The following is a 17,444-nucleotide window of genomic DNA, read 5'->3' as shown; positions in this document are numbered from 1 at the left end:
GAGGACACGCATCAGAGGAGGACACGCATGGACCAGAAAAGAGAAGAGGGACGAGGGCCTTTGCACCCTGCCCAGGCCGCCGCCCCCGCGGCACATCCTCCACATCCTTGGGTTTGCCCATCGCCCCGGAGCAGCCGCCTCCGCCCCCTCCCTGGGGGCCGAGGCCTCTAATCACGCCGGCCACGGTCACGGCCACGGCCTTCCCCCGCCCCCGAAGCTGACGGCCCCACCAGCAGTCACCTCCTGAGCGCAAACTCGGGTAAGGTCAGGGCTGGCTCATCGGGGATGACAAAAGACGTTCCCACCATTCAGGAAACACCAAGGCTTTTAGGAACCCGGGGTGGGGGGCGGGGGGAGGGAGGGAGGAAGACGGACGTATCTTTCTTATTTTAATGCATCACAGCGCAAAGCAGCTCTGGGAACCCAGAGCCACGTGCTGTGGAAGCCCGAGTCACGAGCAGGTGAGCAGAGACGCTCGAGGACGAGAAGCACCCAGCCGAGCCCCGTCGATCCGGCCGTAACACATCACAGCAGAGGATCCGGTGGAACCGTCGGTTGTAAATGATCGATACCACGAGAAACGCCACTTTGCACCTGACGTCAAGATGCCAAGATCTGGACCCTCCTTTCTGTGCCTCCACTGAGCCCGAGGTCACTTTGGACTCGCCCCAACCTGGGACACCTTGTCCCTGACCAGAATGTCTGCACCGAAAGTCAGGGCGCGGGGCGCAGGACGAGTGTGTGGTGGCACTTTTCTGCGAAGGAAACACGGGCTGCGGCTGCCGTCAGGACACCGCGTGGAATTCCTCGGAGGTTTATTTTACGTATTTATTTACTTTTAAGAAAAGCGAATGAGGGTCTTTTTCTTGTTTCAAACCTACTAATATGCTCTTTGCAGAAAACTTGAACCCCAAACAAGGAAAGAAAACCACGTGTAGCCCCCCCCCCCGCCCCCAATAGGACACCGTTGGGGACACTTGGAGGGCTTATAGGGACAGTGAGACAAAGTGTGAAGTCAGGTCTGTGCTGTGCAGGGCGGGAGGGCTGCAGTCACTGCTCTGGGTCCCTCCCACCCCACCCCACCCCACCCCACCCCACTCCCACTCAGCCCCCGGACCAAGAGAGAAGGAGGGGGCACAGGCCGAGGGACTGTCATCCCCTGAGAAGATGCCGCATCTGGGGGACGAGACTTTCCCCATCCATGCCACCTTCCGGTCCTGCCTGACGTGGGCTGGGATCTCTACCCAGCCCCATGCCCTTGGCCTCTGCCCCCCCGCTCCCCCACTGCTGACCGGTCACAGGGTGTCCCCAAGAGCTTCCACCAAAGAAAGCCTAGGGGTGCCTGGGGGGCTCAGCTGGTTAAACGTCCAACTCTTGACTTCGGCTCAGGTCATGATCTCACGGTTCGTGAGTTCCAGCCCCGCGTCGGGCTCTGTGCTGACAGCTCAGAGCCTGGAGCTGCTTCCGATTCTGTGTCTCACATTCTCTCTGCCTCTCTCTCTCTCAAATAAATAAATATATATTTTTTTAATTAAAAAAAAGAAACACAAAAAACAAAGAAACCCTACGTCCCCTCTGCAGCTTCAGCCTTTCCAGGGGAAACTTTGGAATGTGGGTGAGGTGCTAGCTGGGAGTGTGTCGCTGGGCTAAGGGACTCCCTACTCCTTAGTCCACGGCCCTGCTTGCACTGGTTCCTAAACTGTGTCCCCCAGAAGCCCCGGGTCCCATAGAGACAAGCCATGCAGAGGGGCCCCGGGGGCACCCAGCTTTCATCTGCCCTGCCCTTTGTGGCTGACACAAGTGTGCCCCCTCAAAGGCTTGCAGGGGTGGGGAGACCACAGCCGGCTCCCCTGCATTTTCACTCCGGAGCCCAGAGCTGGGTGGCCCCGAACTCAGCCTCAGCCTGGGTCCCCGGAGTGTGGCTTACGCGGGGTGGGGTCTCCAGAGCACGAGCTCCTGAGCCCTGGGACATCAGCGTGTGACGTCGAGGGCCTCTACCCTGACCCTAATTGAGGACAAAGGGAAACTGAGGCCCGGCCAGAGGGGCACAGTTGCCATGGGACCAGGCGCGTTCCCCGCAGCGACTCTTTGCTCTGCGCACCCGGGGTCCCGGAGAAACTGCTCTCTGCCACCACCAGTGTTTCCTCCCGGCAGCACGTTTGGGTGCTAGGTGCCTGGACCCCAGTCCTGCTTCCTCTACCTCTACCCCCCCCCCCGAACAGTTGGGGGTGCCCGCAGGTGAGAAACCCAGGACTCAGGGCCTCCCGGGGTCAGAGAGCTCGGATTCCCGTGCCTGTTCCTGCGGCTGCTTGCTCCCTTCCCGTGACGGGGGACTCATTTCCTCGTGAGCCAGCCCGTTCTATTTTCAGACAATTGTTGGAAAGTACTTCCCGCCTCCAGCCAGAGGCTGCCTCCCCGGAGCTTCCGCTCGCTGCCCGGCCGAGTCTCAGATATCACACCGCTCGGCCCGGCTGCCAGGGCCCGGCCTTCCTGGGCACTGGCAGAGCGGGGTCCCTACGGCCCCCTCACATGCAGCCCTCCAGCCTCACCGCAGGGGCGTCTCGCGGGCGGATTCCGGCGTCCCATGCTCTGCAACGGACTGTTCGCTAGCAGAGGAAATTCCAGAAACCTCCGACTGAGCATAGAGGGGTCTCTGAACTTGCCCCAGCCCCCCCTCCCCCCCAGCACACGGGCATCTAGGTCCTGATAACCGCTGACTAATGGCTTTGAGACTCAGGCACCAGACTGGTGGGGCTTCCGGCAGGGGTGAAGCAGTTTCTAAATTTAGTGGGCGAGGTAGTTGGGAACCGACCAGCGCCCCGGGGAGCCCTGGGTCTCCTCTCCCCGTCCCCCCACCCTGAGTGCCAGGAAGGGCCAGGCCTGGGCTGGGGCTGGGGACACTGACCGGCCGGGGCCCCTGCCCGGGCCCCAGCTGCTTCCTGGCCCGGAGGCAGTTAGGCCACAGGCAGCTGCAGGCCCGCCACTCTCACTGTCTCCCCTGGGGGCTGGCAGGTCCCTGTTTACCTCCGTCCCTCCCTCACCCTGCGGCCACCCAGCCTGGCATTTCAGCTTCTGGGAGGAGCTGCCCGTCTGGTCCCTGCTGCAGGGAATGCCCCCTCCCCCCCCCCCCCCGGCCTTGGTGTCATCCGTACCACCAGTCGCCAGGTCAGGGCCAGGTGCGGGTACGGTTCTCGCCATGACCCTGGGACGCGGTAAAGATGAAAGCGGCTGCCCCCCTGACGCGCCCCTCAGGCTTGTGCCAGCTCCTGACGCTCCCGGCTTCCCTGACCGGGACCTCGCCCTGTGGGTGCTGTTCCTTGGTCCTGGCGGGTGGCCCTTGGATGCAGCAGGAGGCCGCAAGGACAGTGCTGCAGGCCGCCCACTGGGGGACGAACAGCGGTTCAGCAGTGACAGGAGGTTGTCAGGTGCCAGCTAGGTCCAGGGGGGTTGGGGCCGTGGGTGTGGGGGCGAAGGAAGAAGGCCACACGAGCAAAGACCGGTGATGGATAAGGGCGGCTATGGGAGGGGGGGCTCTGATGTGGGAGTGGGAGCGGGGGGAGGCTCCTGACATGGGAGTGGGAGTGGGGGGCTCCTGACGTGGGAGTGCAGGGGTGGGGCTCCTGTCGTGGGAGTGCGGGGAGGGGGGGTCCTGACGTGGGGGGGCAGCTCCTGACGTGGGAGTAGGGGGGCTCCTGATGTGGGAGTGGGGGGCTCCCGATGTGGGACTGCGGGGGGGGCTCCTGACATGGGGGGGCTCCTGACGTGGGAGTGGGGGGCTCTGATGTGGGAGTGGCGGGCTCCTGACATGGGGGGGCTCCTGATGTGGGAGTGGGGGGCTCCTGATGTGGGACTGCGGGGGGGGCTCCTGACGTGGGAGTGGGGGGCTCTGATGTGGGAGTGGCGGGCTCCTGACATGGGGGGGCTCCTGACGTGGGAGCGGGGGGGCTCTGATGTGGGAGTGGGGGGCTCCTGACGTGGGACTGCAGGGGGGGCTCTGACGTGGGGGGGCTCCTGACGTAGGAGTGGGGGGGGCTCCTGACGTGGGGGGGCTCCTGACGTGGGAGCGGGGGGGCTCCTGACGTGGGGGGGCTTCTGACGTGGGAGTGGGGGGGCTCCTGACGTGGGAAACAGCAAGAGCAGAGTCCAGAGAGCAGAGCCCCACGAAGCGCCGGCAGGTGGCGGCCAGGGACACACACCCACGCTCCCCGGGCGGTGGCCCCACACAGTCGGGCCACATTTGGAAGCGGTCTTTGACGGTCCGAGTCAGGTGAGGGTCTGAGATCACCCTGGATCGGGGTGGCCCTCAGCCACTGACAGGACAGGGGAGACACGGACGCAGAGGCCACGGAAAGAGGCGGCAAGGGCTGGGGATGCCAGCTCCTCCCTGAGCGAGCGACGAGCGCCAGCTGCCGCCGGGAGCCGGAGGAACGCGGAAGGACCCTCCCCCGGAGCCGGAGGGGGAGCACGGCCCTGACACCTTGACCTCCGACCCGGGCCCCCCGCACCTGCAGAGAATAATCCCCCGCGGTTTGGGCCTCGGTCTGCGGCGTTTGCCACGGCAGCCCCGGGACGCGACACGGCGCGTCTCAGGGAGGCACCTGTGTTGGCACCCACGGGAGGCCGTGGAAGGCAGACCCCTGGGCCCGGCCCAGGCCCCTGCACTTGGTTCTGGGACGGGGCCGCCTCAGAGTCCCCGCGAGCCCTCCCCACCCCCACGAACCGCGGCGGAGTCCAGGGTGCAGCTTCTATGGCGGACGCAGTAGCAGAAGAGCAGCACGGCCTGCCCAGGGAGGGAACCCGGAGAGCTTCTCGGAGGAAGGGGTGGGGCTGGGAGGTTTCGAGGCAGAAGAGGGGCGTGTTTCCGGGGGTCCTGCAGGCAGCACGCGGTGGCGGGTCCTGGGCGGGGAGGTCTGCAGGACCTGGGCAGAGGCGGTCCCCCTGCGCCCGGACCCTGAGACCCCCCCAACGGGCGAGCTTCTTCGTCAAAGAAAACTGCCTCCAGGGTGGTCAAGCCAGAGCCTGCGTCTCCAATCCTGGGTCAGAGGTCAGAGGTCGGGGACAGCCCAGTTTCTCCCATCTCCCCCCCGCACGCGGTTGGCACTGGGCAGAACCTCGGCAGACTCGGGAGTCTGGCTCTGCTTTGACCCCTCTTGCCCTCCTCTGGGCCCCTGCCGCCCACAACGGCCCATCTCCGCCCGCCCGGGGAAGCTTGGAGGAGGCTCTTCCCTACGCAGGTGGGGAAGCTGGCAGCCGTCGGCGGTGGGAGGAGACGCTCAGCCCCAGCCCCCTGCCCGGGGCTCGCCCGGCACCTGCCCCTCTCCCGTGACCTGCCTCCCCTCCGTCTCTCCTCCCACCCGCCCAGCCCAGCCGTCTGTACCAAACAACCTCCACACTCGGTGGCTTCGAAAAGTAAGGACAAGCTTCGCTCACGATGGAGTCGCGTCATTAGACGACAAGCCAGCCTCGCGGGACCCCACTGTCCAGATCTGGAGTGTCTTGTGCCTGCGATAAATAATGATAGCGAAGGATCGAATCTGCTGGATGAGGAATCCACAGTCCATCCTCAGGGGAAGGTCACGGGCCAGCGCTGGGGGCGGGGGTGGGGGGGGAGGGGAGGGGAGGGCAGCTCCCCCCGACATAGGACGAGGACGCGGGAGGACGAGGCAAGCACAAAAGCGCCTCCCGCCAACTGTGGTCATCGTGACGGCGTCGGGCACAGGTCAGCAGGGAAGCTGAAACTGAGTGGCTGGACGTTTGGAGGGTGAAAGACAGGAGAAATCCAGCAGACACCCCTCGAACCAAGTAATCAAGTTATTGCCAGGAGTGAGATAAGTTACACGTGAGGTCACGTGACTACCGATGGGGAAGAAGTCAGCGTCTCTGCACTATCCCTGCCGGAAATGTGTAACCTGAGCCTAATTGTGAACCAGCAGACAAGCCCGAATTGGGGAGAATTCTACACAGTAACAGGCCTGGACCCTTCCAGAATGTCAATGTCGGGGCACCTGGGTGGTTCGGTCAGTTGAGTGTCTGACTCTTGATTTCTGCTTAGGTCACGATCCCAGGGTGGTGGGATCGAGTCCTATGTTGGGCTCTGCACTGAGCATTGAGCCTGATTGGGATTTTCTCTCTCTCTCTCGCTCTAAAATTAAAAGAAAGAAACAGAGAAAGAAAGAAAGACAGAAAGAAAGAAAGAAAGAAAGAAAGAAAGAAAGAAAGCAAGCCAATGTCATGAATTACCCAGGAGGGCTCAGGGACTATTCCAGAAGAAAGGCTACAAGGGTGGGGGTGGGGGGATGGGCCATGGAACGCAATGCAGAATCTTGGATTGTCTCTGCCCTAAAGATATTGCTGGAACAGTGGATGGGGGCTTGATAAAGCCACAGATTAATGAAAAGCATTGCTTTGATGTTGATGTCTTGATGTTGACAATAGTCTGGTTATTGTATAAAACAATTCCTAGTTTTCAGGAAATACACACTCAAGCATTTACGGGTGAAGAGGAATCTTTGTTACTCATTTTTAAATGGTTCAGAAAAAATTATGAATGGATGGAGAGAAAGGGATAGAGCAATGTTCAGGGATTCAGGATGAAGGCTGTCTAGTACTCGGTACTATTCTTGCAAATTCTGACAACACGTCCCCCGACTTGTTTTAAAAGATTCCTTTTTCGTTGTTTATTTATTTTGAGAGAGAGACAGAGAGAGAGACAGAGCATGCAAGCAAAGGCAGGGCAGAGGGAGACAGAGAATCCCAGGCAGGCTCTGTGCCATCAGTGCAGAGCCCGATGTGGGGCTTGAACCCACGAATCGTGAGATCATCATGTGTGCCGAACCCAAGTTGGACACTTACTGAATGAGCCACCCGGGCGGCCCTCAAATTTTATTTAGGCTTCAGGGGCTTAAAAGAACAACGGTCACCACTTTGCTCCAGGGTCTGCACTCTGGGCAGGGCAGCAGCAGTGGTCTGTCTCTGCACCCCCCCCCCCCCCCCAGTCAGGTGGCACAGTGGCTGAGTCACAGCTTGGAGCTCAGCAGGAGCGGCGGGCGGGTTCCAGGAGCCGCCACCCCAGCGACGGGGAGGGAAGCGGGCACGGCAGGCTCCAGAGCGGGCACAGAGGCTGGCATCTCAGACAACTTTGTTTCAAAACCTCACTGCCCTCCAAAACTATGTAACTGTGTGAGAACAAGGGAACGCTAATCAGCTGGATCGTAATAGTCGCTTCGCAAAGCGTACACATATCAAACGTCGCACATCGTACCTTAAATACCCACAAATTTTGCCAATTATACATCAGTGAGGTTGGAGAAAAATAAGTTTTTCCTGGCTCTTTTCTCGATAACTGTATTGGGCTACAAACCGTAGCATTTACCATTTTGAAGTGTATGATTTGGAGGCTTTTGGTGTTTTCACGCGTTGTGCATCCAGAGCCACCCTCAAATTCCAGGCGTTTCTATCAACCGGAGAGAAACCCTGTGCCCGTTCAGCAGCAACCCCCCCCACTGCCCTCCCCACCCCCAGCGCCCACTAATCTGCCTTCCGTCTTTGGGGATTTGCCTGTCCTGGGCTTTTCATATCAATGGAACCAGACAATGTGTGGTCTTACGTGCATGTTTTTGAGCTTCTTCGTGCCGTGGATCGTGCTTCCTTCCTTTTTATGGCTGAATAGTATTCCACCATGGGGGCAGACCACTTTCTGTTTATCCGTTCATCTGTTGCTGGACGTTTGTTTCTACCTTCTGCCTGCTGTGAACAGTGTCGCCGGGAACATGGGTGTGCAAGGCGTTTATCTGAGCATTTCCAGTTCTCTGGGGTGCACGCTCGGGAGCACTCTGGCAGGGCCCCGGGGCAGCCCGGCCCCTTCCCGCCACCGGGCCACATCTTGGCCAGCACTTGTTGGTGTCTGTCCTCGCCGGGTGCAGCGGCTGCCCTTCCGCTCTGAGCCCTACTCCGTGTCCACGCTGAGGACCGAGGACCAGGCGGTGACCCTGTCCTCCCAGCCCACGCACAGGGCGCCGGCCCGGGGTCCTGGTGTTCCCGCAGGGCAGGGACTGAACGTGGGGGGCTGCGGGCAGGTGTGGCTGGCACACCGCCAGGCCTCCGGCGGCCTCTGCACTGTGAGTCACGGCCACCTGCTGGAATGAGGGCCCACGTCCCTCTCCCACCCCAGAAAAGCAGGTGCGCTCCTGCTGTGGGCAGAAGGAGGGCTTCGGACGGGGTCTCGGCTGCGGTGGCTACGGCGTGGTACCAGGTGGGGGCCAAAGAGCAAACATTTCCTCATCATGGTTCTGGAGGCCGGGAGTCCAAGATCCGGGTGCCGCAGCCCTGGTGACTGGTGGGAGCCCGCATCCCAGCTTGCAGACGGCGCCTTGTCGGGTCCTCATCTTGGGGGGCTGGGGAAGGAGTGGGGGAAAAGTCTCCCAGCTCCGGGCGCTTCTTATAACGGCACCAATCCCAGGACCGGGGCTCCACCCTCCAGCCCTGGCCCTTAGAGCCTTCCCCTGCTGAGGGCAGGGCCTGGGCTGCCAAGCTCCCGGGACCTGCCGGCCGCTTCCGGGGGCCCATGGTTCTGAGTAAGGACAACGACCACGGCAGGGAGCGTGGCGCCTCTTTTGGGGGGGGGGGGCGCTACGGGGCACCGTCACCTCCCATGGGCTTTCTGAGTTACACCCTCCACTGCCCTTGGCAAGGTGACCCCACTGCTGCCTCCCTCCCCTGGCAGAAGGGCCCCCACTGGCCATGCCACGGGGCACGGCTCTGGGCTCCCAGTAGGGCCCCCCCCCCGCCGTGACAAAGGATCCTCGCTCGTGTGACCCCCGGTGGGGCCAGCAAGGCCCCTGCCCCCTGCTTTAGAGCATTCGCTAAACGGCTTGCAGTGGTGAGCCCTCCTGTGTCCCTCTGAGACACACGTGGGGACCCACAGCCATTCCTGTGAACGTGACCGTCACGAGGGTGGGCCCGTCTCCCCCGTCCGGTCACTGCCCGCCTGCGGACACAGCTGGCTACGCGTCCACACTGACCGACCGCCCTTTGCAGGTCTTCACCTGGGCCCCACTGCCTCCTCCTCCCCTGAGGCTCGGCCCTTCCCTACCCGCAGCCGCCACTGAGGAAGGTCCCTTAACTGCAGACCGCTGCTTTGCCAAAGCTCAGGCCCGGTAGGAGTGCCTCGCTCGCGGTTCCCACGGCCTGTCCCTTCACGCCAGGCCGCCCACTCTACACAGGAAGGCACCTGGCTGGCCAGTGAGACTGTGGGCCCGACAGTCGCTCCCGCCTCGTTCGTTCGTGGTGCAGGGTGGGGCTGGTCCGGAGACCCGAGGACCGCACGGTGACCCCTGATAGGAGGGGGGGCGTGGGGTTTCGTCGCCATGGAGCCTCACTCTGGGAGAGTGGACACGTCCTCTGCCACCAAAAGGCCTGGGAGAGGCAGCAGAGCCCCACTGTGCGGGCGGGGAAACTGAGGCTGGGATCCCCGCTGCAGACGTGCCTGCCCATTCGCAGCCCCGGGCTCCCTCTTCGACCCAACGCGGGCATCCCAGAAACCTGGCCTCTGACAGCCAAACGGGAGGGCAGGACCCTGAAGGTGCAGGAGTCCCCGCGACCCCCTCCCTGAACCGCGTCACCCTCACCTGCAGAGGGCACGTGCCACTCAGGTCGGCGGCAGCGAGGTTCGGCCGGCCTCCCGCCGCCAGAGGGCGCTGCAAGCACCGCGCAGGCGCCTCCCGCCCAACCCGTGCTGTTTTGCTTCCGGTTGTTCTGGAAGTCGTGGTGCCGAGGGTGGCAAGGGTGGCTTCCGGTTCCGGGACGGCCGTGGCTGGGGCGCCGAGACGGTTCGCTGGGCGGGTGCTGTGTGGGCCGGGCCGCGGCTGCCGGCGGTACCGATCCCTCCCCGGCGGATCCGAGGCGGGGCCCGCGCGGCCCCCGAGTCGCTCCGTCCTGCGGGGCCGCGGCCCCTTCGCCCGCAGGCCCCAGCCCCGGACGGCCCGGGCGCGAATGAATGAATGAGCGAGCGAGGGGACGGCGGATCCGCGCCGGCCTTCTCCTCGGGTGACACCGCGGCGGCGAGGAGCAGCGCGGGGAGGGGGACAGAATGAACCGGGCCAAGCCCGCGACGGTCCGCAGGCCCAGCGCGGCGGCCAAGCCCTCAGGTGTGGGCTTCTGCCTGCGGCCCGGGTTCCCGGGCGTCGGGTCTGGAACGGTGTCCCTGGGCGGATGGGCCGGCTGCGACCGCCTCCGGGAGGCGGACTCCCTCTCGGGGCACACCCGAGGCTGCAGAGAAGCAGCTGAGGATCTCGCTGGCCGGGGGCGGGCGGCAGCACAGGCCGGAGCCGGGCTGCCGAGCGCTGTGGCCGGGCGCATGTGACTGTACGTCTCGGTGCCTCGTTTTCCTCCTCTGCAAAGCGAGAGGACGGGCGCCTGTGTCAGAATCTTGTTGGGACCAAGTGAGCCGACGCTCCCAAGGCAGGGGTCTGGTCTGGTCTGTAGTCAGCACCGCGTGACTGACCGCACCAGACCCTGCTCTGCCCTGGGCTTGCTGGCAACTGATTTCTTGCCTGCCCTGCCGCTCGTCTGAGCCCCTCTGAGAAAGCGGGAGGTTGGAGTCCCTGTGCAGCATCCTCTCTCCGCCCGCACCCCCCCCCCCCCACCGGTGTAAAGGTGCACGTGTCCCCATCTCCCCTCTCTGCAGGGCACCCTCCGCCGGGCGACTTCATTGCTCTGGGCTCAAAGGGTCAGGCCAATGAATCGAAAACGGCGTCCACCCTGCTGAAGCCTGCCCCTTCCGGCCTGCCTTCGGAGCGCAAGCGGGACGCCGCAGCCGCTTTGGCCGGTGCCTCAGCGCTGACCGGCCTCACCAAACGCCCCAAACTCTCCTCCACACCCCCTCTGAGTGCCCTGGGGCGCCTGGCTGAGGCTGCAGTCGCGGAAAAACGCGCTATCTCTCCGTCGATTAAAGAACCGTCTGTGGTCCCGATCGAAGGTAAAGCCGGTGTCCGGACTTGGCGGAGAGCAGGCCCCACAGCTCGTCTGCCGGGGGCTCAGGAGAGGCCACTTCCAGGCTTAGCGTGGGTGCGGCACAGGCAGAAGGGTGGAGAGGAGTCCTCTGCCAGTTTGTTCCCCAAAGCGCTTCTCACGCAGGCGCCTCCACCCGCCTCGAGCCGGCCAGCTCGTGACGGGGACGGAGACCGGGAAGTGTTAATGCGGGCTAGGGCTTGGCACAGGGGGGTCTCGGGCCCCCGCCTGCTGCAGGAGCAGGTGTCCACAGCGGGCACGTCGCTGCAGTGAGCCTCAGCGGCCTTCTCTGAGGTTAGGGTGACCCACGGTTCGGGATCCTTACCCGTGAAGCGCGCCCAGCTTGTGCCCGTGCGCCGTCTGCTGGAAAGCGGATGGGCTTCGCTCTCTCTGCTCTTCAGCCCCTCTGCGGGGGCTGGCTCGGAGTATGACTGGCCGTACTGCCAGCCACTGTGCTCCGTGAGCAGCTTCTGTCCTTGGCTCGCCTCCGCTCTGGGCACTGGGGGTCAGCAGTCACCGAGGCAGACCAGAGGGGGCCCTGTGTTCTGGGGAGTCCCCCTCTGCCCGCACTTCGGTGATCCTCGCCAACGGGGCAGGAAACGCTACGACATTAACATCAAGAGAAAGTACGTTAGTTCTGTTATTTACGGAAAGGCTTTGAGCTGCGCGCATCTGAGATCGCTCCTGCTTTTCTGTGCCATATTCCCAGTGATTAACTTTAGCTGCTCCATGAGGCCACGTAGATCAGATCCGTCAAATACCCAGCCAGCCCCAGGTTTGGAACACACAGGTACTCACGTGACAGTGTTGGCAGAGAGAAGCCTCACGAGGGAAATGTAAGGTGCAGGTGAGCCTTAAAGGCTGGCTAGGATCTTGACAGGTGCTCGAGGATGTTGGGGAGTAAACCGCCAGGCAGAGGCCTGCGTTCCAGAGAGGAAAGCGTGCCGGGAATGGGCTAGGTCCCGGCAGCGCACGGGGCGAGAATCGAGGCTGGCCGCAGGAGAGATGCTTGTGCCTGATTCGGTTGGCGGTAGGGAGCCCTGGGGCATGGGGAGCAGAAGGCACAGCTGGGGCCAGCTGCGCTTTGGGAGACGAGTCAGGCCTCCAGTCCAGGCCCGAGCCTCGTGGGGCGGCAGCCCCCCGCCCCGAGGCGCCCTCCCCTGGCAGTGAGGGCAGGCGGACACTAAAAGCACACACAGGGCTGAGGCTCCTGCCCGGGCCACGGCTCTCCCAGTTAGTAGCCGTGCGTCTCCCGTAAACGGTGGTTCTGGAGAGCAGGTGGAATGCGGTGTGGAAAGCATATCCTGAGCGATGAGGCACTTTGCAAACAGGAGGCCGCACGTAGCTGTGCGTAGCCCCGGGCGTGGGGGACGTCAAGGTCTTCAGCGAGTCTGGCCCACCTGCCCTGCCTGCTCGTCCGCTGTCCTTGGCCCGCGGAAAGCCTTCAGTGAATATCACTGACTCTGTCCTCATTCGGTGAACTCAGCAGTCGACAGCAGTGCCTCCCTCTGTGTGCTTGCGTATTTAAAGACAGCCGGAAGGATCTCTGGTCAAAGCAGACGGCAAGGGGGAGTGGGAGACACCTGGACCCGAGCGATAGCGGGTGGCTCCAGGAGAAGACGTGGTGGCCCCAACATGCTTTCGGGAGGCACGCTTAGCGAGGCCGCCGCTGACTGTGCGGGGAGGTTGGTGTTCGGAAAGAGGGAAGGACTGAAGACATGGCGGACGTGAACACGGGGGACAAGGTCAAAACCCAAAAAGGGTGCTCTGCGGAGACTGTTAAGGCAGAAACTCCCCTGCAGGCCAGGTCTGGGGAGAAGGCAGAGGCGTGGTCAGCGGCGGTGGGAGGAGACCCCCAGAGAAGCAGCCGCAGTTAGGAAAGTCGACAGTGTGAACCGCGTTGGGTCAGTCAATTGGAACACTTAGAAAAAGTTGGCTCGTTTCTAGAAAAACGTATTCTGGGAGCGGGTAATTCCAGGGTAGCCGTGCGGGACGTGGTAGCCAGTCACCTGGAGGTGACGGGGCCGGCGCTCTGAGGCTGTGGGGCACTGCCCCTGCTGCGGGCCGTCGCCGGCTGGGTCGGCCCCGTGAGCCCAGCGGCTCCTGCCCTGCTCCCGTCCTGGCGGTTACTGTTGTCCTTCTTGGGGAAGAGGCAGCCACAACACAGCCCTGAGACCCCGCTTGCTGGGTTTCTGGTGGTTTGCCCTGTCGTCCCGTGTCTTGGAGGGGGGGGACCCAAAGGCGGGTTCTGCTTGTGGCCGACCGCCCTGACAGGGCCCTTCCTGTGCCTGCCAGTCCCGCCCTCCGTGCTGCTGGACGAGATCGAGGCCGCTGAGCTCGAGGGCAACGATGGCCGCATCGAGGGGGTGCTGTGTGGGGCCGTCAAGCAGCTCAAGGCCACCCGGGCCAAGCCAGACAGCGCGCTGTACCTGAGCCTCATGTACCTGGCCAAGATCAAGCCCAACATCTTTGCCACAGAGGGCGTCATCGAGGTGAGGGCTGTGGGTGGGAGGGGACGGGCCCCGGCGCCCTCCTGCCCCCCTGCCCCCCTCCCCTGACGACGCACCGCCTCCTGCAGGCTCTGTGCAGCCTTCTGCGGCGCGACGCCTCCATCAACTTCAAGGCCAAGGGGAACAGCCTGGTGTCCGTGCTGGCCTGCAGCCTGCTCATGGCTGCGTACGAGGAGGACGAGAACTGGCCTGAGATCTTTGTTAAGGTGAGGCCGCCTCTTCTGGGAGCTCAGCGCGGCTCTGGGAGCAGGAAGGGGCAACACTGAGTGCGTGCTTGCCGGAGGCTGGATATCTAACGGCCTGGGGCGTCCCCCCTGTGCGGGCCGCCGCGGGGTGGGGGTGGGGGGTTCGCCCTGGGAGCCCCCGCCCCCCGCCGCCCAGGGAGCTGGGACATCGGGGAGCGGTGGAGGGCAGGCAGAAGCGAGCTGCCCGCTGGGGCACGGAACGTGGACGTGTGTCGCGTGCAGGTGTACATCGAGGATTCCCTGGGGGAGCGGATCTGGGTGGACAGCCCGCACTGCAAGACATTCGTGGACAACGTCCAGACGGCGTTTAACACCAAGATGCCCCCCAAGAGCATGCTTTTGCAGGGGGAGGTGGGGCGCAGCGGCGGGGATCTCAGTGCTGGTGAGAGACACCGGTGGCCGGGCTGGGGAGAGGACGGAGTTCCCGTGAGGGAAGGGCTGGGGTCGCCTCCCTCCGCAGAACCCGGTGGGTGCTCGTGGGACGGCTGGGGGTGGGGGGGTGTCCACGAGTGGCTCTGTGCGCAGGCGGCAGCCCTCACCCCTCGCTCACGGAGGAGGAGGACAGCCAGACGGAGCTCCTGATCGCCGAGGAGAAGCTCAGCCCCGAGCAGGAGGGCCAGCTCATGCCCAGGTAGGCGCCCCGTGCGGCCCCCAGCGGCAGGGCCCGCGGGCGGCCGGGAGGCAGACGGGCTGGGCCCGTGAGGAGAGCCGGCCCTCCTTCCTTCCTCCCCGCTCTGGCCTAGGTACGACGACCTCACAGAGAGCGTGGAGGAGTACGTCCTCGACATGCTCCGCGACCAGCTCAACCGGCGCCAGCCCATCGACAACGTCTCGCGGAACCTCCTGCGGCTGCTCACCTCCACCTGCGGGTACAAGGAGGTGCGGCTGATGGCCGTGCAGAGGCTGGAGATGTGGCTCCAGAACCCCAAGGTGAGGGCGGGGAGCCCCCCGCCTGGGTCCTGTGGGTGCCGAGTTGTGTGCGAGGCTGACGGGGACCCCCTCACGTCCCCGCAGCTGACCAGGCCGGCCCAGGACCTGCTGATGTCCGTGTGCATGAACTGCAACACGCATGGCGTCGAGGACATGGACGTCATCTCCCACCTGATCAAGATCCGTCTCAAGCCCAAGGTTCTCCTCAACCACTACATGCTGTGCATCAGGTGCGGCCCAAGTGGGAGCGAGGAGGGCGGCGGGAGGGCAGGGTGGCGGGCGGGCGGCCGCAGTCCGCATCAGGGCCCCTTGGCTCGGCTCGCGTCCAGGGAGCTGCTGAGCGCGCACAAGGACAACTTGGGCACCACCATCAAGTTCGTGGTCTTCAACGAGCTCTCCAACGCGCGGAACCCCAACAACATGCAGATCCTGTACACGGTGCTGCAGCACAGCTCGGAGCTGGCGCCGAAGGTAGGGCGCTGTGCGCGGGGCGGCCTGGCGCTCGCGGGCAGGAGAGCGGCCCCCGGCGTGGGGGCTGCCTCGGCCCGGGAGCCCCACGCCGGACTTGGGGGCTCCGGGCTGCGCGACTGGGCATCTGGGCGGAGCCGGCGGTGTGGTGCAGAGCCGCGGGGGAGAAAGCCCTGGAAGGGGACAGAGGGCCCAGTGAGCCACGGTCGCTCCCGATCATTTCCGGAGCAGGTGCGGCCGTGTCACGGGACTCTTCCTTAGAAGCTAAAACCGGATTCGTTCCGGAGGGGGCGGCACCGAGGACTAACAAACACAGCCGTTTGCAAGCGAAGGCCCGTCCGGCCGCCCGAGGGGTGGTCTCTCCCAGTGGGGCAGGCGTCTGTGGCGCTGCGCAGCTCTGCGAGCCCCTGGGATCCCAGGGTGCTCTGGGAGAGCAAGAGCAGTGCTGTTGTTAAGGGAATGGGCTAGGCTTGGAAACAGCTGTGTGCAGGGTGGCCGGTAGGCGAGGCCCCTGTTGTCACGGCCGCTCCTTGGTCCTCGTGGCCTGCGGTGCGGCATGAGGCATGAGGGGGGCTGGGCCGGCTGAGCCAGCGCGTTCATCCCTGAAGCTCGGCTGCCGCGGTGGGGACCGCGTCTTGGTCCATCCCCTAGTCTAATGAGGGCCGGTCCCTTCCGAACCGGCTGCCAGGACAACTAAAGATGTGTCCCCTGCCGGCCTGCTGTCCTTGCGGTGCCCGCTTGTGCCCGTGCGCTCCAGGGAATCGGGCAGGACGTTCTCCCGGAAGGGTTCTGGGAAGCTTCCCGCAGGACGGAGGGAGCCCTGAGAGCAGGCCGGGGGCGGAAGGAAGCTGACGGCGGTGGGGAGCGACCCCACGTGCCCCTCTCTCCGTGCAGTTCCTGGCCATGGTGTTCCAGGACCTGCTGACCAACAAGGACGACTACCTGCGGGCCTCGCGGGCCCTGCTCCGCGAGATCGTCAAACAGACCAAGCACGAGGTCAACTTCCAGGCCTTCTGCCTGGGGCTCATGCAGGAGCGCAAGGAGGCGCCGTACCTGGAAATGGAGTTCAAGGTGCCGCCGCCGTCCCCTCGGCTGCCGCGCGCGGCCACCTCTCGGGCCGTCTGTGGTTGGCGCCCCGTGTGCCCAGCGGCCGGCCCCAGAGGGCAACACGGGTCACGTTCTGTGCCTGGCCGCATGTGGGCGACCTCCCGGCTCGGCGTGCGGGCGGGTGGGGGGGAGCCGAGGGGCAGTGTGCCCAGGAAGCCGGGGCCGCGGTGACGTGTTTGTGAGGGGGCGGGTGGTCTGCTCCAGGGAGATTTGAGACTTTGGGGGGTGGAGGGAGATGATGGGGAAGAGGAGGATGGGGGCAGGTGGCGGAGGGCCTCGAGGGCCACGCGGCAAGTTGGCAGCTTTGTTGGCTGAACCTTCTTCCCGCGTGTGCCCAGGCCCTGGTCCCCAGACCTCCTCCCGCCGGCCCTCGCAGGGCACAGGGTCCCGGGGCGTCCTCCTGTCCTGGCCGCCTGTGTACGGGGGCTTGAGCGAGGCCCCCCGGGCACAGGCCCTTCCAGAGCACAGACCTTGCCCCGTGCTTGCAGGAGCGCTTTGTGGTGCACATCACAGACGTGCTGGCGGTGTCCATGATGCTGGGCATCACGGCCCAGGTGAAGGAGGCTGGTGTCGCCTGGGACAAAGGGGAGAAGAAGAGTAAGGACCCGAAACAGGCCCGACTCCGCTCGGGTCACGGGTGGGGACAGCAGGGTGGCAGCGGCCGCTTCCGCGGCTGCAGGCCGTCCCCCGAGGCCCAGCAGACCTGCCCCAGGAACCCTGGGGACCCGGGGGCTTCCCGGGGGCGGCTCCCGGAAGCTGCGCCCGCCTGGTCTCTGGTCGGGTCGCCTGCTTGCTCGAATTGCGGTCTCCCTCACTTCAAGCGTGCCGTGCAGCCAAGGACAGGAGGGGAGCGGGGCGGTGCCGGTGAACTCGGCCTTGTTTGGTTCGTCACGAACCCTGCTGGAAGCCTGGTGCAGACACCTTTCCAGTGATTACCTTAGTGAGGTTGTGAAGAACCCGAGGGGTGAAATCATTGGGAATTTGAGACCTCGTTGAAGTTTCCTTCCACGCGCTGGAGGCTTGTCCGGTGCTCCCTGCGGGTTCTTCCAGCCGCATCGGGGTGCCCCGTCCGCCTCTGTGTCCCTCTCCGTAATCCGTGGGTGGGTGCGGCTGGGATGCTCCGAGTGTCCCCCAGGCCCGCCTTGAACCCGGCCCCTCCGGCTGCCGTGCAGGCGGG

At 64.4% G+C, this 17,444-nt stretch overlaps 1 protein-coding gene across 1 annotated transcript in view; it reads left to right on the top strand.

Moving 5' to 3' along the window:
• Positions 1 to 9,794: 9,794 nt before the first annotated feature.
• Positions 9,795 to 17,444, top strand: part of INTS1 (integrator complex subunit 1) — a 29,705-nt gene continuing 22,055 nt past the window's right edge. The window contains 11 exon segments of the mRNA XM_047839240.1: positions 9,795 to 10,145; positions 10,685 to 10,975; positions 13,303 to 13,499; positions 13,586 to 13,723; positions 13,985 to 14,144; positions 14,288 to 14,393; positions 14,506 to 14,692; positions 14,777 to 14,922; positions 15,022 to 15,163; positions 16,055 to 16,231; positions 16,756 to 16,864. Coding sequence (XP_047695196.1) covers positions 10,088 to 10,145; positions 10,685 to 10,975; positions 13,303 to 13,499; positions 13,586 to 13,723; positions 13,985 to 14,144; positions 14,288 to 14,393; positions 14,506 to 14,692; positions 14,777 to 14,922; positions 15,022 to 15,163; positions 16,055 to 16,231; positions 16,756 to 16,864 — 1,711 coding nt within the window. The 5' untranslated portion in view covers positions 9,795 to 10,087.

This window comes from Prionailurus viverrinus, chromosome E3 (assembly GCF_022837055.1).
Source record: "Prionailurus viverrinus isolate Anna chromosome E3, UM_Priviv_1.0, whole genome shotgun sequence".
Classification (NCBI taxonomy): Eukaryota; Metazoa; Chordata; class Mammalia; order Carnivora; family Felidae; genus Prionailurus; species Prionailurus viverrinus.
The sequence above is the reverse complement of the archived record's forward strand: the minus strand, read 5'-3'. Positions and strand labels throughout refer to the sequence as shown.